Source organism: Trichoplax adhaerens, genomic scaffold (assembly GCF_000150275.1).
Source record: "Trichoplax adhaerens TRIADscaffold_2 genomic scaffold, whole genome shotgun sequence".
NCBI classification, from domain to species: Eukaryota; Metazoa; Placozoa; class Uniplacotomia; order Trichoplacea; family Trichoplacidae; genus Trichoplax; species Trichoplax adhaerens.
This window is the reverse complement of record NW_002060944.1, coordinates 8,074,874-8,094,784: the sequence shown is the minus strand read 5'-3', so window position 1 is coordinate 8,094,784 and position 19,911 is coordinate 8,074,874. Positions and strand designations below refer to the sequence as shown.

General features: G+C 32.6%; 4 protein-coding genes across 4 annotated transcripts; 1 reads left to right on the top strand and 3 right to left on the bottom strand.

Annotated features, from left to right (window-relative positions):
* Positions 1–2,292: 2,292 nt before the first annotated feature.
* Positions 2,293–3,992, bottom strand: TRIADDRAFT_53815 (uncharacterized protein; the record flags this gene model as incomplete). Its single annotated transcript, XM_002109578.1, has 3 exons — positions 2,293–2,437; positions 2,579–2,785; positions 3,073–3,992. The coding sequence occupies 3 exons, from the start codon at positions 3,990–3,992 to the stop codon at positions 2,293–2,295; spliced, it is 1,272 nt and encodes a 423-aa protein (XP_002109614.1).
* A 2,130-nt stretch (positions 3,993–6,122) lies between these two features.
* Positions 6,123–8,043, bottom strand: TRIADDRAFT_53814 (uncharacterized protein; the record flags this gene model as incomplete). Its single annotated transcript, XM_002109577.1, has 3 exons — positions 6,123–6,276; positions 6,557–6,760; positions 7,130–8,043. 3 exons carry the CDS (start codon positions 8,041–8,043, stop codon positions 6,123–6,125), a joined length of 1,272 nt encoding a protein of 423 aa, XP_002109613.1.
* A 3,962-nt stretch (positions 8,044–12,005) lies between these two features.
* On the top strand, positions 12,006–16,303 carry TRIADDRAFT_53813 (uncharacterized protein; the record flags this gene model as incomplete). The annotated part of the gene is made up of 11 exons (XM_002110106.1): positions 12,006–12,084; positions 13,073–13,122; positions 13,293–13,345; positions 13,522–13,596; positions 14,208–14,343; positions 14,469–14,593; positions 15,097–15,121; positions 15,246–15,494; positions 15,597–15,728; positions 15,832–16,025; positions 16,171–16,303. 11 exons carry the CDS (start codon positions 12,006–12,008, stop codon positions 16,301–16,303), a joined length of 1,251 nt encoding a protein of 416 aa, XP_002110142.1.
* A 949-nt stretch (positions 16,304–17,252) lies between these two features.
* Positions 17,253–19,686, bottom strand: TRIADDRAFT_21399 (uncharacterized protein; the record flags this gene model as incomplete). The annotated part of the gene is made up of 4 exons (XM_002109576.1): positions 17,253–17,435; positions 17,563–17,771; positions 18,166–18,385; positions 19,540–19,686. The coding sequence occupies 4 exons, from the start codon at positions 19,684–19,686 to the stop codon at positions 17,253–17,255; spliced, it is 759 nt and encodes a 252-aa protein (XP_002109612.1).
* Positions 19,687–19,911: the final 225 nt, after the last annotated feature.

The window sequence follows — 19,911 nt, the reverse complement described above, 5'->3', positions numbered from 1 at the left end:
TTTTTCTTAATTTTAACAACTTTGTAGCTATTGAATAATCTATTCAAATGCCATAATTATCGATGGCTACACTAACACGTTCATTAATAACTTCTTTTAATATATGCAAGCTTTAAGAATTCAATTTAATAAACTTTTAGCGATAATTCTGAATAATTATTTTCTATTTTAACAGATCTGTAACCGGCTACTGATAAATTCGATCAATTGCTATGTCTGAAGCGATAGAATTATTTGCAGTTACTATTCTTATATTTCCAGCGATTGAAATTAACATTGTATAGATGTATTTGGATAAAGACCACATTATATTTATTATAATAATTTTAAAATTAAGCTATTGATATAGTCTATAGATTTTTTATAGTCCTATAGGTAACAATAGCTTAGGCAATTAGCCGTCTAGTGTTCGTACCAATCAGAAATAACTTGCAAACAATCAAATGAAATTATGTTCCATAGAATCATCAAGATACAGATTCTGCGCCATTTGCTATACGAAACAGTTTCATAAATAAGCAGTTACTGACATATTCTATTCATGATTAATTACAATACTTATATCTGGACTGATACCAGACCATTAACATACGCAATTTTAATGATCAATTTACAGGGAAAAGTTGGGAATTTCGAGCTCGTCAATTTTATACCGAGTGGCTAATTGTATTTTTTGTCAGCTTTCATTTCCATGTCGTTAAATAGACTGGTTATGGTATTGCAAAATGCTCTTAGTTATTCCTGGAAGAAATCAGGATAGTATTGATAATTTTAATTTTTCCTATAGTAATTAATTGTTTGATACCAGATGGTTGTTCATAATATTGTCGCTATTGTTGTTATATCATTGCTTTTATCGTCAATTTTTTAAAAGGATTGATGATTACCTTGTATATTAGCTTTACACGTTACTTTATATTTATAAAGTATTAAATAAAGAAATTGGATTGAATTTAGCGAATCTTTAACTTTGCCAATGATGACGGATATAAAGCTGTAGACAAGATAAATAGGTGTGATATGCTACCCTAATTCGATAATTACAGAATGATAACGTCTTCAGCGAAATCTTTTAGCCTTGCCGGTATCTGTCATATAGTAATAGGCAAGATAAATGTAATATGCTTTCCCTAATTTGGCACTTACAAAAATGATAGCGATCACAGTATAATCTTTTGGTATTGTAGATGATACAGAATAGCAGGCCACATCACTCGATGCCACGGGCCTTCTTTGACGGTAATAGACTAATAGAGCTCTTTAAAGTATAGGCAGAAAATTTTTGAATGCCATCAGTATAACTAGAAAATTGAAAAAATTGGTATAGATTAGGATACATATGAGATTCATGCTGTGTTAAATAGTAATAAATATTTCAAGGGATAGCAGCGACATCAGTCAAGATTGCTACTCAACCATGGTATAGCTTTTCCATCCATTAGCTTACTTTAGCCTTGGCTTTTCCTAATTCCAATAGTTGCTCTAGTTTTTCAATGGATTGTAACTAATAGAAACATAGTTTTCAGTTTTATGGTTGCAAGCTCTAGATATAAAGTGAGGCATTCAACTTGGTAATTACAAAATGAAAGAGCTCTTCAAAGTGTTTAAAAGATGGAGAAATTCTTTTAAAAGATTTCAGAAATAATATGTTTAGAAATAAGTCTTCAATACCATTGAGAGAACTATTAGATATTTTAAATTCATATTTCTTTTAATATTAGAAATTTCTTCAGTTTTTGTTTGCTATCGGTGAAATTTTACTTTCAATTTCGATGGCATAAGCTCTAGATATAAAGCACCTTATTCTACTGGGCTATTACCAAACGGTAGCATTGCACAAAGTATTTAAAATATAGGAAAATCTTGAACTATTGGTTGATATTGGAAATGGTTCTTCATGCCAATTAAAAATGACAATTGAATTACTTCATTATCTCATTTCTGGCGTGATTTAAATGTTACATAATTTATTAATAATAGTATTTATTTGGTTTTTAGTTTCAAAGAAATGAACTCTAAACCAAACTGCGTATCTAAAGTTGCATATTACAAAATGATGGAATTTTTCGAATTATTTATTTAAACCATAGGAATTTCTTCAATGTCTTCAATAATAAGCAGTTGAAATAAATTTTCAATATTATTGGACGTAATTACTAGATTGTAGTTTTTGTGTAATATAGGATAAAAATTAAGATTATGCAGTAAGAGTGTAGTAATAATTATAATTAGCAGAAGAGATTATTACGATAGTATGCTTATCCAAGGTAGAAATTCAGGTCGATTATTATTTTATGCTTTAGTTTGTTTATCCTTCGCTTTTTCAATTCCATTTTGATCTGGTATGATTTGATCTAATTTATTGAGATCGATGTGAACTTCACTTTCGGTTTCACTCGTATAAATTCTTTCCAACATGTCAACAAACCTGTGATCTCTAATACAAATGATCCCGTAAAAATAACGTTATTATATAATTATAATATTAAAAGAATGCCAATTTATCTAATTTCAAATTCAATTTATATCTAAATATTAATAATTTAAAGTTTAAAAAGAATAATAAAGTATAGCTCACCTTTTGATATCAGTTCGATGGTATCTTTTAACGTCAAAAATTGGATTTAGAGTACAAGCATCAACACCTGAGAGAGTTGTCATTAAACTAAAATCACTGTTAGGGTCTATCATCATTTTTCTGATTGCACTAGATTCATCTAATCGATGGGTAAACTTCATCATGATAGCCATGGTTGGGACATTATTTATCAATAATGGAACCTCTCTAGAATAGTAAGATTAGACATTATTTTTAGTCATTGCCTTTCATAAGTCCAATCAAACAACTATTGTGATCAACGATATCATTTCGTTCATAACGAAGTAAATTTTAGCTAATGATAGTAGAAAAATGAATGTAAAATATTTAATACTTTGTATAATTAATGAAAAGAAATTACTATTATTACTGTAGAGTTGCCTATCATCAACAAATCAAGTAAAATCGTAAACGCTCCCTTTGAAACTTTTAAACATGGCTTCCATTAACATATAGCGAAAATTAATTCTTACATTGTCCTAAGTCCACATTCTCCTTCTTTAGTAACGTAGGGCTGATTTAAATACAATCGAATGTTACAATCAAAAATACCAAATCGAGGCCGATGTGGAGTTAATCGTCCTTGAATGCAATCAATACCATCCATCTGATTTATAATCAACTTTTCAGCAAATCGAATTTGACTTCGTCTTCGTGAGAAACGAGCAAATACGATACCAGTTATGAAGGCTAGTAATAGTTGAGATATAAATGCTTGGAAGTTAGCAATTAACAAGATGCCGATATGAACTTGATCAGCATCGAGATTACTTAAGCCAAGGCATGTTGTAGTTGATAAACTAAAGACAAACCAGTGCCAAAATGAATAACCCAAATGAAGATCAAGACTATCAACGGCTACATAAGTAAATGTAAATAGAACGCTAATAAATAAATACATCATAGCGATTAATCCAAAGATGTAACTCCAAGGCATGCGAATAATATTACCATATAAATCATCAGCTAACCGAATTTGATAATTTTGATAGCGGACATTTTTTAGAATTTTAATTAAAAAGGAGTCCATAGCCGATCGTCCCTCAAGATCAGCACGTTCAGACATAGTCGCATAGTTCAAACAAATGATATCCCAAGCGTGCTGAATAATCACCATGACCCATTTCTTGATAAATTGGTATATGGCAGAAATCATGTTTCTGATTGCTCGTAAACTGTTCTGAATTGAATCTCTTTCCGATATTCTACTCATAGCCACGGATACACGTCGATAATGACGCCCAAATCGGTGTTGATTTTGACTTGAAATTAGATCGGAAGGATGAATAGAATCACCGATGGGATCTTGTTGAAAATTAGGCAAACTAAGTCGACGCCTTATTCGTTCATATTGAGTAAGATGGTGATCAGAACTAGATAAATTGACGGCCATTTGTAATGTATTCGGCTAGTATTGTGATTTTTGTAAGTGAGTGAAGAAACGATTCGTTTTCTTTCCACCGATTTGACAACAAATGATATGAATTACATATGCTAAGACCTATTAAACAGGAAATGATACTTTTATCAAGATGGAATTATCTCAGTCGATGTCAATATTAGGCAGACAAATTATAGAAAGAATAACATGAACTTAATTTACAATGGATTGTTACAGATAAAGTAGTCAAATAGTAGCATCGATACGTGGCTATGAAAACAGGAAATCAAATAATCGTTTACCGAAATGTTATTGAACTAACGCGATTGAGGGTCATGTAATAGCAAGTCCTATCATTACGAGAAGATGTTACCAAGAAATTATTATTATGGGAGACCATTTAACTATTATTTTTAGATAATTATCTATTTCTTAACAATAAATTTATTCATTGTCGTAAATTATATTGGCGGTCATTCATCTAGTACACTAGTAAATTCGAACTATATCATGGTTTCTTTATTACAGTCCGATAGCGGTAGAATGTCTCGCTATGTGGTATTTATAGCATGGGAATTGTATTATTAAAATAGATGACAGCTACAGGCACCAGTTGTAATTTATTTTATAGAAATTAGTTGATAACTATTAACTAATTCCAGTTTGATAGGGTACACGTAATTGGAGATCTTGATAACTGCACAATTGGGATTATACCAATAACCGATTCAATGTACGGTAGTTTAATTTAATTAGCGTGATATGAGATAAGAAACTATTTGCTTTTCTATGTATTTTATTGGTTTCTCTCGGTAATTAGACCCATGACATTTGACTGTTAAAGTAGCTAAACAGCTACAATTTGACCGTTCTATCAGCAAGTTATCATCTATGGCATTAGATTGCAATTAATTACTATTACAATTGATATTCATATTCATTCATGATAGCTTGATTCCGACTTTTATCGTGCTTAATTAATACCTTAAGCAATAGTAACGTTGCTAATTAAGCTAGTTATCATCATTTCTTGAGCGAATAATAAGTTCTTTTATAACCATGGTAAAGCTCTTTCTCTGTATAGAAATGATTAATTCTACTCAATAGCTGCTGTAACGATTTATCTATTTTATAGATGTATAACATAGGTATATATATACAATCTTTGTAGTCTGCTGTAGCTACTAATATTGTCATATAATACCGTGTAAGAGTTAAATTTTTATATCTCTCGTCTAGAAATAATTAGTTATGCATCACATTGTTAGAAGATTCATCTATTCATATTAATTCCGACCTAGATTTCATAGCTAGCTTTTGGAAGTTTAATTTTTAAAAATACTTTTTTTGCATAGTTATCTCTTTGTTTATCATCGTTGCCAAGAACGCGAATAAATAATTTAATACCTGAATACAGTAGATTGATAAATATGATTTATATTATCCTTATTAATAAAATTGACGTATTTTTAGCTGATACTGAATAACCAATGCCACTAAGTTAACATTTGTCCTGGCTACTAGTCATAAGCATTTCTGTTGTAAATCATCATTACTAATGACACAAATAAATAGATTCTAATCAAATATGCTACAACGATGAATGTGATTTAATGCTACCCGTATTCATGATTAACGTAAACTTTAATGTCTTATTGCTAATAGCGGGCCTAAAAATGCCAAATTCAGTTAACGTTTTACATTGATCAGAATTCGAAAGAGAATATATGCAACATTCTTAATTATCTTCGTGCAGTAAATTACTCACTGATGTGGCAAATTTTTTTCGATACGGTATGATAAATACATATAAGAAATAAAATTATTAGAGCAGCAATCAAATACTGTTCTGATTTTCTATACAATTGATTTGGTAGAAAATTCAATTTTATTTTATCTTTCGTATTCGATGTGGCCACTCTCGAAGTATAAATCAGGCTTTGTGTGTAGATACAAAGCAAAAGACGATTGAAGATATTCATTTATTGCATAGACATCACTTTTTATCCGGGTCTTCATCAGATCCTTCCCTTTGATTAAAACCAAGCAATTGATTTAATATCTAATACTATTTTGTCCAAGCAGATTGGTATAATTTTTCATTTCGTTAAATTTTGTTCGCATGTTCAATAATGATTATTGTTAGTCCATTTTATCTTTATCGTCACTTTCGCTGGGCTCTTTTATAGGAGTTACTTTATTTAATTTATTGAAATCGATTACGGTTTTAGAATGGCATAGAGATAATCCAGGCTCCGGTTTCACCTTTTCAATCATATCGATAAATCTATAATTTCTATCGAAGAAACAGTAGGAAATAAGTCGGACATACATAATAGCTAAATTGCTAAATACTTAAGGTAATTTACTTATGAATCTAATATTACCTACTATTAGTATATGAATCTCAACAAGGTCAGAAATAATATAAAAGACGCATTAACTCGAAAAATTTTTTCTTTCGTCGTGGAATGCATTATTTAACGATTTAGAAAAGATTATATTGTGTTCTCTATACTTATATATACACACATTTGTTTTCGTATATTTAGGTTAATAGTAGTAGTAAAACTAACTTTATGATATCATTGGCTTTGTATCTTCTCACATCAAAGATAGGATTTAAAGTACAAGCATCCACCCCAGTAATAGTAATAGACAAATAATAATCTTCACCCAATTCCATTGCTTGGCGAATTTCACTAGATTCGTCTAATCGATGAGTAAACTTTAACATTATTGACATGGCTGGTAGAGTTTCAGTTAAAAGAGGAACTTGCCTTCATAATAAGCAATTAAGAAAGGATTAGTTTCCTATGCTTTAAATTTATTTTGTTAATTGTGGTTATAATTGCTAGAGGCTTTAATAATTATGTTTTCTAGCATGAAATTGCTAAGAATTGGCCATTTTTGTCTACAATTTGGAATTGTACATATTAAATGAACTCTTCTATTCCATTTATTTAAAGAACAAAGTGCAATTTTCTTGATCCTATGCCAACTAGATAACATTAATAAAGCCATGCTATTTTATTAATTAAATTGTGGGATTCCTGATAACGATCGGTGTCAAATATGCGATAGCTTAGGGGAAAAATGATACTAATCTTTGTAACACTAAGACCATCATCGAGTATAGACATACTTACTTAGTCCTTACACCGTGCTCTCCTTCTTTACTCTGATATGGTCTGGAAACGAATAACCTTAAATTACAATCAATAACACCAAATCGTGGCCGACATGGAGTTAATCTGCCTTGCAAACAGTCGATACCATTGACTGGGTTTATTGTTAACTTATCAGCAAAGCGAATTTGACTACGTCCTCGAGAAAAACGAGCAAAAACGATTCCAGTGACAAATGCTAATAATAATTGGGATACAAATGCTTGCGAGTTAGCAATCAATAAGATGAAAAGATGGACACGATCGGAATCAAGACTGTCTGAACCTAAACACGTTGTTGTCGATAAGCTATAAACAAACCATTGCCAAATTGAAGAAGACAGATCCAGATCGAGAATATCGGCTACGAAATAAGCAAAGGTGAAGATTATACTAACAGCTAAATAAGCCGCCGCAATCAGGCTAAAGATATAACTCCACGGCATACGAACAATGTTTCCATACAAATCATCGCCTAATCGTAATTGATAATTTTCATAGCGAACATTTTTCAACAGATTGGCTAAAGAAGAATCCATAGCAGAACTCCCTTCTAAATCGGCACGTTCTGAAATATAAGCATAATCTGCCGAAACAATATCCCATACATATTGAAATAAAAACCCTATACATTTTTTAGCTATTCCTCCTACTCTAGCGGCAACATAATGAATTGATTGATAGGATTTTTTAAGAGAATCCTTCTTGGGGATACTAACGACTGCTTGTGATAGTCGTCGGAAATCACGTAAGATACGCCGTTGATTTGTTGTTAGCTGACATAGATTACCTTCTTGATTGTAATTATCTTGTTGCTGTTCTTCAATAAGTGGCCAACTATTACGACGTTGAAATGTTGATTCAGTTTGATTTTCACTTATAGCATCTAAGACCATGATGATAGATAGGAAAATATCAGTCAGCTAAAATGAACAAAGTAGTGATAGTTAATCTAAGATCGAGTTATTCTGTCCGGTAGGCAGGTTCAATAATCGTTGTAATATAACTCCTTCTTTTCAATAAGATACGATCTGATACATCAATGAGGAAAATAATGGTAGGAAATGCCAGCAATCGTCTAGCTAAGTAAGATCAACTTCTAACCTACTACAGCTATGATAGTAATTTTTGGAAAAGCGCACGCTCTTTACTATGGCTAATCTAGTTAGAAAAGCAAGTAGGTTAGGATAAATTAGACACCCTTTTTATTATAGAAATTAATTAGGCCTGAATCAATCTCAACTGACGTAGATGTTTCCTGTTGCTGATGTCAACTTGAACAATAGTCTATATCAAACATTCTGAATGAGAGCAAACATTTTATTATCACTTGATGACAATAACAACTTAATCATGGGTTCTAATTAGAATCATCATAACAATAGCTTATTTCTATCTGATAGTAAAATATATGCTTATGTAATCACACACCATTGCTTCTTTAGGATGGCAAGATTTGAATAGTGAAAATCAAAATTTAATAGCTACTGGTAGTATGATCGAATTAACCAGTAAAGTAAAATATTGTAGATGATGTACTACTAAGCATACTGAAGTGTTACAGCTCAATATGTTAAGATCAATTATATCGCATAAATCATAAGATGATACAAAGTAGTACAGTTATTGTACACTAATTTACTCAATGGTAACATTATGCTGAATCATTCCGGAGTAATCTTTTATTATAGTACATTTTCTATATAACATATATTCATTGCAACAGTTTTGTAAGGATAGTATCAGTATATTATGATCAGAAGCAATAGTTTACGAGTTAAATCCTGAATAATATAGTAAAATAATTAAAGCATAAAATCCGTTTAGAATGATCTATTTATATCTTGAACTATTTATATACTACATTTTGCTAGAGTATACTCTAAAATGTAATAATATAATTATTAGCGAAGCGGTAAGCTCTACAGATAGGAATCAGTCTAACAAATCGAAAATTTAACAGGATAAGACATTTACAATAGCGCAAGATTTCATATAGAATGCCCCTGTATATGTCTCTGTTCTAGAATAGATATTAGCAACAGTTAGTTAGCTTTAAAAATTTTAACCTATTCATAAAATTTATTTATGGCAAGCTACGTTTTTTTTGTTACAGTAGCGAAATATGCAATTTTACTTACTATTTCATGAGGGTACTATTGCTTAATATATGATCGCGTATTCTCTTTATGTTGATATTTCTGCAATTCCGCAGTAACAGATTATAATTATTATTTTTTAAACTGATAACAACTATATAGGAAATCTTGCGAACGGAGGAGCTTTGCTATAGAAATTTCTCATTTACTTAATCTATATTTTAAATATGGAATTTAAAAATATGTATTTCTGATTCGTTCTAGTTAAGTGTCTTTGGTGTTGACCTACTTTTTGAGATCATTAGTTAGTCAAGTAGCTGCCCAGTAATTGTACAGTAAGCGGACAATATCGAATGAAATTATAACTTTTGTTCATGTAATAACGTCTACTATACGGTTATAAGCTACAGTAGGGCTGAGAAGTCATATGGTGAATATCGAAGATAGTTACAACTTCTATTCATATAATTCTGGCTAGTACATGATTATAAGCCATAGCAACGCTAAGAAGTCATATGGTGCAATCTGTCTAATCACGAATGAAATGCAAGTAATGGAAATTGATGAATAAGGACGCTGTCCATTAGATTATAATTATTAGTAGTATACATGACCAATTGGCCATATTCATTTTAAGCTATTAATCATGACGCTTTACTTTGTGATGGATTAAGCTATTTTTTGCTTGAGTAACGCGTTCGTTAAGCTAAAATCTCAATATTTAGTGCAGCATTCTGAATCACTGGCTTACTTGCATTATTTTAAAGATTGATCTATTGATAGGCTTTGATGGAAAATATCACCTAGTGTCACGGTAGTCTCTTGCTATCTCTACTTATTGTCACAGTGTTAACAAATGAGAAGTTGCAGTGTTTATTTCAGCTCAGAGTTTTTAGAATCATTTACAGGACTAAAAATAGCTCATGTCATCATTTAGTTTTACCATGACCGTAGCAATATGATTATTCATGACAACACGTCATGGTGAACATATGGTCCAGTCTCTTAATTAAGGCAAATCACAAAGTGTAGAAATCAATAGAATGGTGTTTCATTGAATCATTACAGGGCTGATGGATTGAACAGCCTACGATTCCGTCACACCTTTCTACCAGCTAGTTCCTGTGCTCTTAGCCATCATTCTCTAAGTGAGTAGGGAGAGTATGCAATGACTCACAGCTACCTATTTAGGTAGGAATGATCAACGCCCAAGACAAGCATCTGCTTTGTCATGATAGCATCCTATGCAGGAGAGGGGTTGGACTAACTATTGCCATTTGAAAATAGAATCATCGATCGATTGCTAATTCCTACTGTCAATCGATTGCATACTTTTGTAGGTAGTGTTGATCTAATTTTATAGCAGGCGTATCTGACAGTGGGTTTTTGCAATCTCAGCTTTAGTAGTTGTTGGCTACTTTTTTTGTCAATATTATAAGCATTCAATTACCGCCAGGCGATAAAGCTATTGATCGATTCCTATTTCATGCTGCTAATAAATTGCACATTTTGCAAGAGATTGCATCTCTAATTTCATATCAAGCCATGCCTACGGCCCTAATAGATAGGGGACCTTTTAACGATCTCATCCGTAGCTGTTCTTGTTGTTCGCTTCTATTCATTAATTATTATTTGGCCATTTGCAGGAGGAATTCAATACAATCCCCCATCATGCCCACGGCCCTAATAGATAGGGGACCTTTTAACGATCTCATCCTTAGCTGTTCTTGTAGTTCACTTCTATTAATTAATTATTATTCGGCCATTTGCATGAGGAATTGAATACAATCCCTCATTATGCCTACGGCCCTAATAGGTAGGGACCTTTTAACGATCTCATCCTTAGCTGTTCTTGTAGTTCACTTCTATTAATTAATTATTATTCGGCCATTTGCAGGAGGAATTGAATACAATCCCCCATCATGCCCACGGCCCTAATAGATATGGACCTTTTAACGATCTCATCCTTAGCCGTTCTTGTTATTCACTTCTACTAATTAATAATTATTATTCGGCCATTTGCAGGAGGAATCAAATACCATCTCCCCACCCATCATTCGATAGTCAAATGATGAATTAATTTCCATTTCATACTGCATACAGATTGCATCCTCTCGATCGTTTATCCATAGAGCTATCGTGAACTGATGAGGACTTTACTGATCTCATGGATAGCAATTCTCGTTGACGATCTTCGATGATGGTAGAGGAATTGAGCTAGCAAATTGGCGTCCCTCTCCATCTAGATATGGTGCTCATCTTGTTCATGATGGACTGTATGGGTGATTGAGCGATGTATGAGTCATGCATCGACAGTCTGCTGCAGTCAATCTTGCAAGATGCATTATTGGGTTGATACTCAGATAGTACCCTTGTAATATATGTACCGTATTAATTTTTGTCCAGTGGAGTAGAATCATACTGCAAGTTGGGCTTGACGATGATGATTGTAACCAGCCGAAATAGCACTCAACGACGACCATACTGTATACTATATAGTGTAGCAAACAAGAGTAGCAAATACAATATACAGACAGGTATTAAGAAAATCCAATAATAGTAATAATGTACAGTGTACAGTACATTGTCGTCAGGATCTTTCCTGTCTTGTACTGTACTATATATACTGTAGACGATGCCTAGTTGGGATCGTTTCAGTTTCTATCTTGGCCAAATCGATCTTGCATCGCTTAGGAACCATACGGTTGCAATCTTGCTCGTCTTTTTTCCATCTATTTCATATCATTATTGCGGTTAAAATGTGGTATACTGGAACAATTTCTCAAGCAGTCGCTTATGCTAAAATGAAGCGATATATCTTTATGATCTACATGCATGGTAAGATGATTTTAGTGCGATAGTAGGGGAAAAATTTCCCTTGCCATCGATCGATGTTGAATTAAAATTTGACAAATGCTCTTCGTCTTGCTAACTCAATTTCGACTATGTTAGACACTAATGACGCTCATGATTCATACTTTACTGGAAATTAATTGCAAATTGTATCACAGAAATAGACTATACTGTAAACAGAGGCATAAAAAAATGGAACCATGTAGATACAGATGCAAATGATGGAGAAAAATTGTTCATGCATCGTTTAATGTGATAATAATAATTTTTTAATGCTTATGCTTGCCTGCCGCTAATGGCTACTATTGTAGACGCCAATTGCCGCGCCTGATTTACACTTTACTATAAATCAGTTGCTAATCGTATCAAACAAGTTGAGTAGAGGAAGGCGTAGAGCTTGAATGTGACGGATATACATACAAATGATGGAGGAAAATTATTCATGCATAGATCAATATTGCAGTAAAACTTCTACCCTAGTGGCTTGTAACTTTATGCTGTTAATTTTTGCTATTTTAGACGCTATTAAAAAGCGGATAATATCGTATGCTTTGCTGTGAACCAGTATCAGAGGAGTAGACTACACAGTAAATATACCGTAAATTGAACAATGTTGATATAGATACAATTTTTGCGTCTACTTAAAAGTAAATGATGATGAATCATACTCTTGACTACGCATAGTAAATGATCGTACTTTTTGTACTGTACGTACTTTTGCCATCAAAGCCGGCAGTGTATTCCATTATGGTTACAATAATTAGCCATAAGCAAGATGAAGTTGAATCTCAAATTCTACCTACAGAGAATATCGTTAAGAAGCTTATTTATACAGCTATACATTTTCATTCCTCATCATTATAATACTTTAGAATGAGTAGAAATAGGCGTTTGCATGAAAGATTGAAACTTTGCATAGTACATAAATGGACCTACATCGATAGATCATCATTACTTTTATTGATTCATTTAGGGTCAAACCAAGCTTCAAAGGAAATGGAGAAAACATGGGAAGAAGAAGATGTAAATACAATACTATCATAATACTTTTATTCTACTGTACTAAGATAATGACCATACTCTTATACAGTATATAAGAAATTGTATAGTATAGTATGTTATGATGTAGTACGAGTTTATGCAATACTCAACATAAAGATTTAGCTCTGATACTGACTTTTCTAACCTATTAGGTACAAATGTTGTCGAAAGAGCACTTCGTTTCATGCCGATTTGATGTCAACAGGTAATGAATATTGCTGATCAGCTTGATTGAAATGTAATCAATTCATTCTTGAGTATAAAACTCGCGGTTAATTACTCTACTGTATATCAAAACGTTTGAAATATGAGTATTGCCAGGATTTGCCACCCTTTAAATCGTATAATTCGTGTTAAATTCGTTCTTTTTATAACTTTCAGCAAAGAAGGAAAGCAATTCAGCCAAATATGTATCCTTTTCTTTCTTGTCTTCAAGATTAAAACGATAATCCTACAGTAAGTACAGTAGGATTTTTGATACTATTCGGTTTATTAAAAATCACGAGACTTTCAACTTCGAAGTGTCTGTTTCGTGGCATGACCCTGAGATTTAAAAATGTATTTTTTATAACTAGTCAGGATTTTATATCTTGTAAGCAAATCAATACTTTTATCAAACTGACTAATTAAACAATATCGCGACTGAATCCGCGTTCGTATTTAAAGTGATTACTGTACCGTGTATAGTAACACACCAAAATCATTCTAAAATTAACAGTAATTGTAACTTGAGAAGGATATTTTACGAAAGGGTAAAAATATTTTAATTTTCTATAACTTTATTAAAGCTCCTATTATTTTGATTAAACCTTCAGATTTTGGTAAAAGAAATTTTTATTTGTATATTTTACGCTTTAAAGCTTCCCTTTAGAAATACCCTGGCATATCACATAATTAAATTAACTATCTAGGCGGCTGACTGATTTCATTCTTATCATCCATCTTAATATTAGATTAAACGTTAGTGCAAACCCTTTTATACGACAATAAAAATTGTTTAGTCCTTGTATTAAATCCATTAATTGTACATATAAGCGATTATCTGAGCTATTTATCCTTAATTTAAGTTGTTTGCATATATCAGATCCCGTTTTGCACGTACCATCTACATACTTCGTAGGTCAAAATGGAATGCCAATTGAAATTTTAGCTGGAAATATCCAGCCAAGCCAATTTTTAGTTAGAGCTAATGAAGCCATCCAAGTAAGTATCATTGCTATTGATTATGGAATTAATATAATTGTAAGCAACACTTTTAAGCCAACTGATGATAAGGCTTTTTTGAAAATTGAAAGCTTCATGCAAAAGTGCCACTTTAATATCGTTAGGTTCATCAACAACACTTAGCATCAATTGAGGCTGCTGGTGGATCAGTAAATCAGCCTGCAGGATATAATCAGACTAAATACGAAGAACCTCCGCCAGCTGCACAAGCCGGCTTCTTCGGTTTAGGGTAAGATGGTTACTGTAACTTTTTTCTTTGTCGTAGGATCATTAATGTTTCTTTTGTGCATAATTAGAGTGTATTTTAATACATATTATTCCTTTAACGTACATTTGAGTGGAAATCACAATATACGTAGTAAACTTACCTTTGACCTAGTATGGCCTCAATACATTTAAAGTTCGCATATACAGAAAAAAGCTAAAGTATAATAATATCCATCTTTAAATCTTTGCTGGAACAGATTATGTGTGAGTTAGGATGTAGTTGCAATAATTATGCCTATAGAAAATATACATTTACAATATGTAGCTATACAAAATGAAGGCAATATTATAAATGTTTTAATGAAATTTTATAATACCATACGCTTACTCAGTTTTCGAAATATAGTCCAAGTGTATTATACTCGCGTATCCATTCTTTTAATAAAAAATACTTGGGAGTTGCATCTTTAATTGCTTTTTTAAATTGTAAGTAATTTATATAACTTGATCAACTTTTTATTTTAGACGCAAGCCGGCCAGTAAACCAGAGGTATTGCAATATTTTAAATAACAACGACTTATATTGAAATGCAATTAATAGTGCTTATAGTTAAAATTCACAATATGGCAAAGATATAACTAAATTTACTTTTACATTGCATATGGAAATAAAGCAACCGGTTGACCAAAAAATAAAGCGAGAAAGAGAAGCTGCTGAAGAAAAGCGTAGAATGTTGATGGAAAGACAAAAAGCTGAAGAAGAAGCGGCTAATATGCCAATGGTAGATACCGGTGGCTTTACGACTGAAGATCACACCAATGAGACCTGTAAAATACAGTTTAGATTTCCGGATGGATCTTCAATGAATCGAGAATTTCACTCCCACGAGTTGCTTGAGGATGTCGTTGCACATGTTGCACAGGTACAATGTAACTACAATAAGAGAAAGGAATAATAGAGTGTGTGTGTTAATTGTTTCAAAGTATTGTGTTAAATTATAGTGGTATTTGTTTCACTCACTTAGTATGTTGGACCAGACTTTGGACCCTTTACTTTGGCTACTCTACATCCTCGAAAACAACTCACTGACGATTATTATTTGGAATCATTAGAATCGTTGCATCTAGTTCCTAGCGCTGTCTTGATGGTGTTACCGGTAATGATCATCTAGTGAGATTAAAGCGTCTTAAGCAACCTTGAACAAACTGTTATGTGATTACCATTTATTCATTCAATATATGCAATGATTTGGGTTGTAGGGAAGTTCGGAAGAGTATGAGCAAGCGTCATGGAAGGATGATTTAAGAGATTTTTTGTGGTGGCTGTTAACTCCATTTATCGTGTTATATCGACTAATATTAAGTTTAATTCAAAATTCCAACAAAAAATCGAAGCAACCACGACGTACTCTTCCAGCTGCTCACGATGCCGGTCCAATATCGAATCAACCAGGGTTAGTAATGATACATATGTTCCAGATAGGCAATATTGCCTGTAGCCGTCTTTTGATTAGACGTGTGATAAAGAATTATAGCTATGCGTAGCATACTATGTTTTGATGACATAGTATAACAATGGACTTTAACTTTTTTATATAGAAATGTTAGGTACCGCGGTGGTGGCATGCTCAAAGGTTTGATCAAGATTACCCCCATCGTGACGAATACAATTCGAATTTTCACCAACAGTGATTATGACCATGATACACTTATAGAAGGCACGGAAGACTGACCTATTGGATATTTCTTGCAAATTATGGAACGACTATTTTATAGCACGAAATTATGAATAGAACTATATTATGTAATTGTTATTGACAATTTATATATTAGCTACGATGGCAATTTTATCTGCAAATATTCACGGCAGAGTGTCGCACACACTAAATTTAAATTTGCTTCTTTAACGTCACAAGTGAGCTACATAATATAATTAAGTTTATATGCTCGTAGTAGCAACCGTGTATGACAACTTGACATCCTCCGGTGATGTCTAAAACTGTATGGTATTATTTTTAGTTCTTAAATATAGGTAACTTGCTTGAATGATTTATCAACATATGCACGTTGTTATGGCATCTTTTGTGTGTTATAGCATCTTCATTTCTATACCTGATCAGGTGATCTTTCTATTTTAAGCTTGATAAGAATATTTCTATGTATATCTCACTGATAAATAAGAATAGCAATACAACTGCCTCCGTTTTCTTTCGGATTATCATATTTTAACTTATTCGAAATCAATGCAAATTTATTTATTAAATTTAATTTAAATTTACAACGATTTTAAATAAATACTATGCATATTTCACAGATATAGACCTGATGTAATTAGCATATGCATGACTCTAGTTCACAGAGCTAATTATGTTAGCCTGAATTCATACACGCAAAGTCTGTTCGGTTTTACGATAACAGTCAGAAAATTGTCAACAGCAACAAGATATTAACTACAAATTTCAAGAATTAAAAATAAACCTACACTTTCCTCAATGATTTGCTATACGAGTTCGTACATACGTATATATTAAAGGGTATCCTGATATGTTAGGTAGTATACCTTATCCAATAGCTAACAGAATATTTGATGGTGATTTACATTTCATTTGAAATGGGCATCGTACACTATTTTAAATCATTACAGAAACGAAAAAATTTCAAATATTCAAAATTTCAGAGAACTATTTTCTCTTTTTACCCTTTTTGGAGCTGTTAGCATATTTTGCTTCTAACGATGCAAGAAAGTTCTCAGATTGTCGCATCCTATTTTCCTGTCTTTTTAGAATCATTGAGGTTAAATCGTTACTTTCATTAATGCCTAATTCCTGCTTTAATTTTGTCGCTTCTCTTGCTTCTTTCTCAGCCTGTGTAATTGATAATACAAACATATTAAGTTCTGACTATGTTATAAACAATAATTAATTTAGTGCACCATGTCTCCAGTCTATGTTATAATCCGTTAAGGTACAATGAAGAATAGGAGGGAATTACATTTTTCTTCCTTTTCTTTCGTTTTTTTGAATCACGTTGAAAGGATTTAAACTCTGGAAGTTCACCACTTTCAATAAGTGGATTGAGAATTTTGTAGTAGCGATTCTCATCTTCGATTCGAGAACACATCATATTTTCCATGATCGTCTCCATATCTCCTTCGAGCTGTACATAGTATCCAATCAAATCATTCTTTTCTTCAGCAGAATCTGGAAACATATCAACGAAGATGTATTTTATTATTAAGCTGAACCTCCAGTAATAAATAATAGGTGTAAAATTTTGAGATTATTCTTGCGTGCACAGTATATTCGTATACGTACGTTCTACGCTGAAAACGATTTAACTTTGCGTCATTTATGGACGCTAAAATATAAGTTAGGTTTGTGTAAGATCTTCAATTCGTTAATAGACATCAGTAGCTGATTCTTAAGTACAGCATTGCAATTTACAGTGTTGTAGTTTAAGTTATTCAGAATAATTATGTATCATTTAGTTTAAGTTTAACAAATTACTGACAATCGATGCAGAGCTCCTTGCACGTGTACACGAAGATGAGCATTAGAGGTGAAATTTCTACAAAATTATAACAAGCAAGCATACTTCTATACTTCGTTTCGAATTCTTGAATATCTTTTAAAGTAATTTTTGGAAATAGTAATCGCCAGTACTGGCTCCAGTCACGATCTTGCTGCGCTTCAGGTAGATCTTCATCGAGAATTTCACCGGATTCATCATAAAGAGCTCTAGCGTCAGAGTTTGATAATACACTGTGTATCCGACCTAATACTTGAAATTTCTTGGTGCTACTTTCTCGCTCTCCCTACATTCAATTGTAAATGTACCCTATTCAAACCCCTTTTTATATCTTCTTGTGTACAATAAATTGAAAGAGTATTTCCCTGCGTCTACTGCAGCTACTATAATAAAATACGACCGCGTGTTATGCCACTAGTACGCGATGAGTGTGCTTCTAAGGAAATTTGGCTTAAGCTTGATATAGCATAAGAATCTCGTAATTCTAATCTTAAATAATGGCTACTCCAGCACTAGTCTACTTTTTGTCAGGAAATCTAAAAATGATTATATTAATGTATTCAGAAGTCAAGTATTGAGCTATTTCCGGTCTTGTTGATGGTATACTGTACTGTAAGTAAAAGTAGTATAAATAGTTTGATTTAGTGGATATAGCATCTTGGAATAGTAGAAGATAAAAACATCCTAATTCTTGCTGTTTATCACTTTCCAGTTCAATGTCTTTATTTATTTTGATGACTGCGAATTCCGTTAAAATATGTACACTACCTATACTGCAATATCAAGAATATGCAAAGCAATGCATCGACATTCAAGGCTAACCAACCTGCAGTACGGCAAAAACTGTATGTGAATTTGTTACTATGAGTACGCTAGGTTGAATTATAGCTACCGCTAGGCTACCTTTAACAATATACCTAATAGTGACTGAATTAACGTATTTATAAGTCACGTAATAACGTACTATAAGAGGCAATTTTATTTCTTGCCCCTGCTTTCTAATTTACTTCAGGGGAAAGTAGTACATATCATCAAGACACTAACATTATCATATTTATTGTTATTTAACAAAACGCTTTCCGGTTAGACTGATTTAAATAACTGGTCTGTAAAAATGCACTGAGTGGACCAGTGAATAAGGCTGCTAAATGAGTCCTCTAGGTTGCAGCATTGCACGCGAACTTTATCTAAATCTTATTTTAGATTAATTATACTGTATATTATTATTATTTATATACTCGTACGCGTACTGTAGATCATGTTGATTGACCAATGTCCTATCGAGAAGTATTCATACAGCATAGAGCGACAAATACCGCAATACTACTCATTTTATACTGCAGATAACCCTGTTTGTAGAACTGTAGAATGATGGCATAGCTAATTAACGATAGTTACGTAATTATTATCGACATGAAGGACGGCGAATTCTTACCGTACCTCATCAACACGATCTGGATGGACTTTCAATGATAACTTGTAGTAAGCTCGTTTAACTTCCGATGAACTTGCCGATTTATCCACACCAATTATTTGATAAAGATCGCGAGAAGCAAAGTGCTCTTGGCAATCATCTAGCAAAGTCATCTTGTTCGATTTCTACCAGGGTTAGTCGCAGCTAATTTCAGCAGTTCTTTTTGAATGTTTTGGATGGATTAACTCTGAGGCAAAATGTTGTCGAGGATCCTGTTTTTTGACTTGAAATCTGGCGGGAGTGCTTAAGGAGGATGCGCACACCAAGCACATCAAGTCGGTAAAATGAATGGGGGGTAACCGGATAGCCGGACAGAGAGGATCGGCCGGTTCAAAATT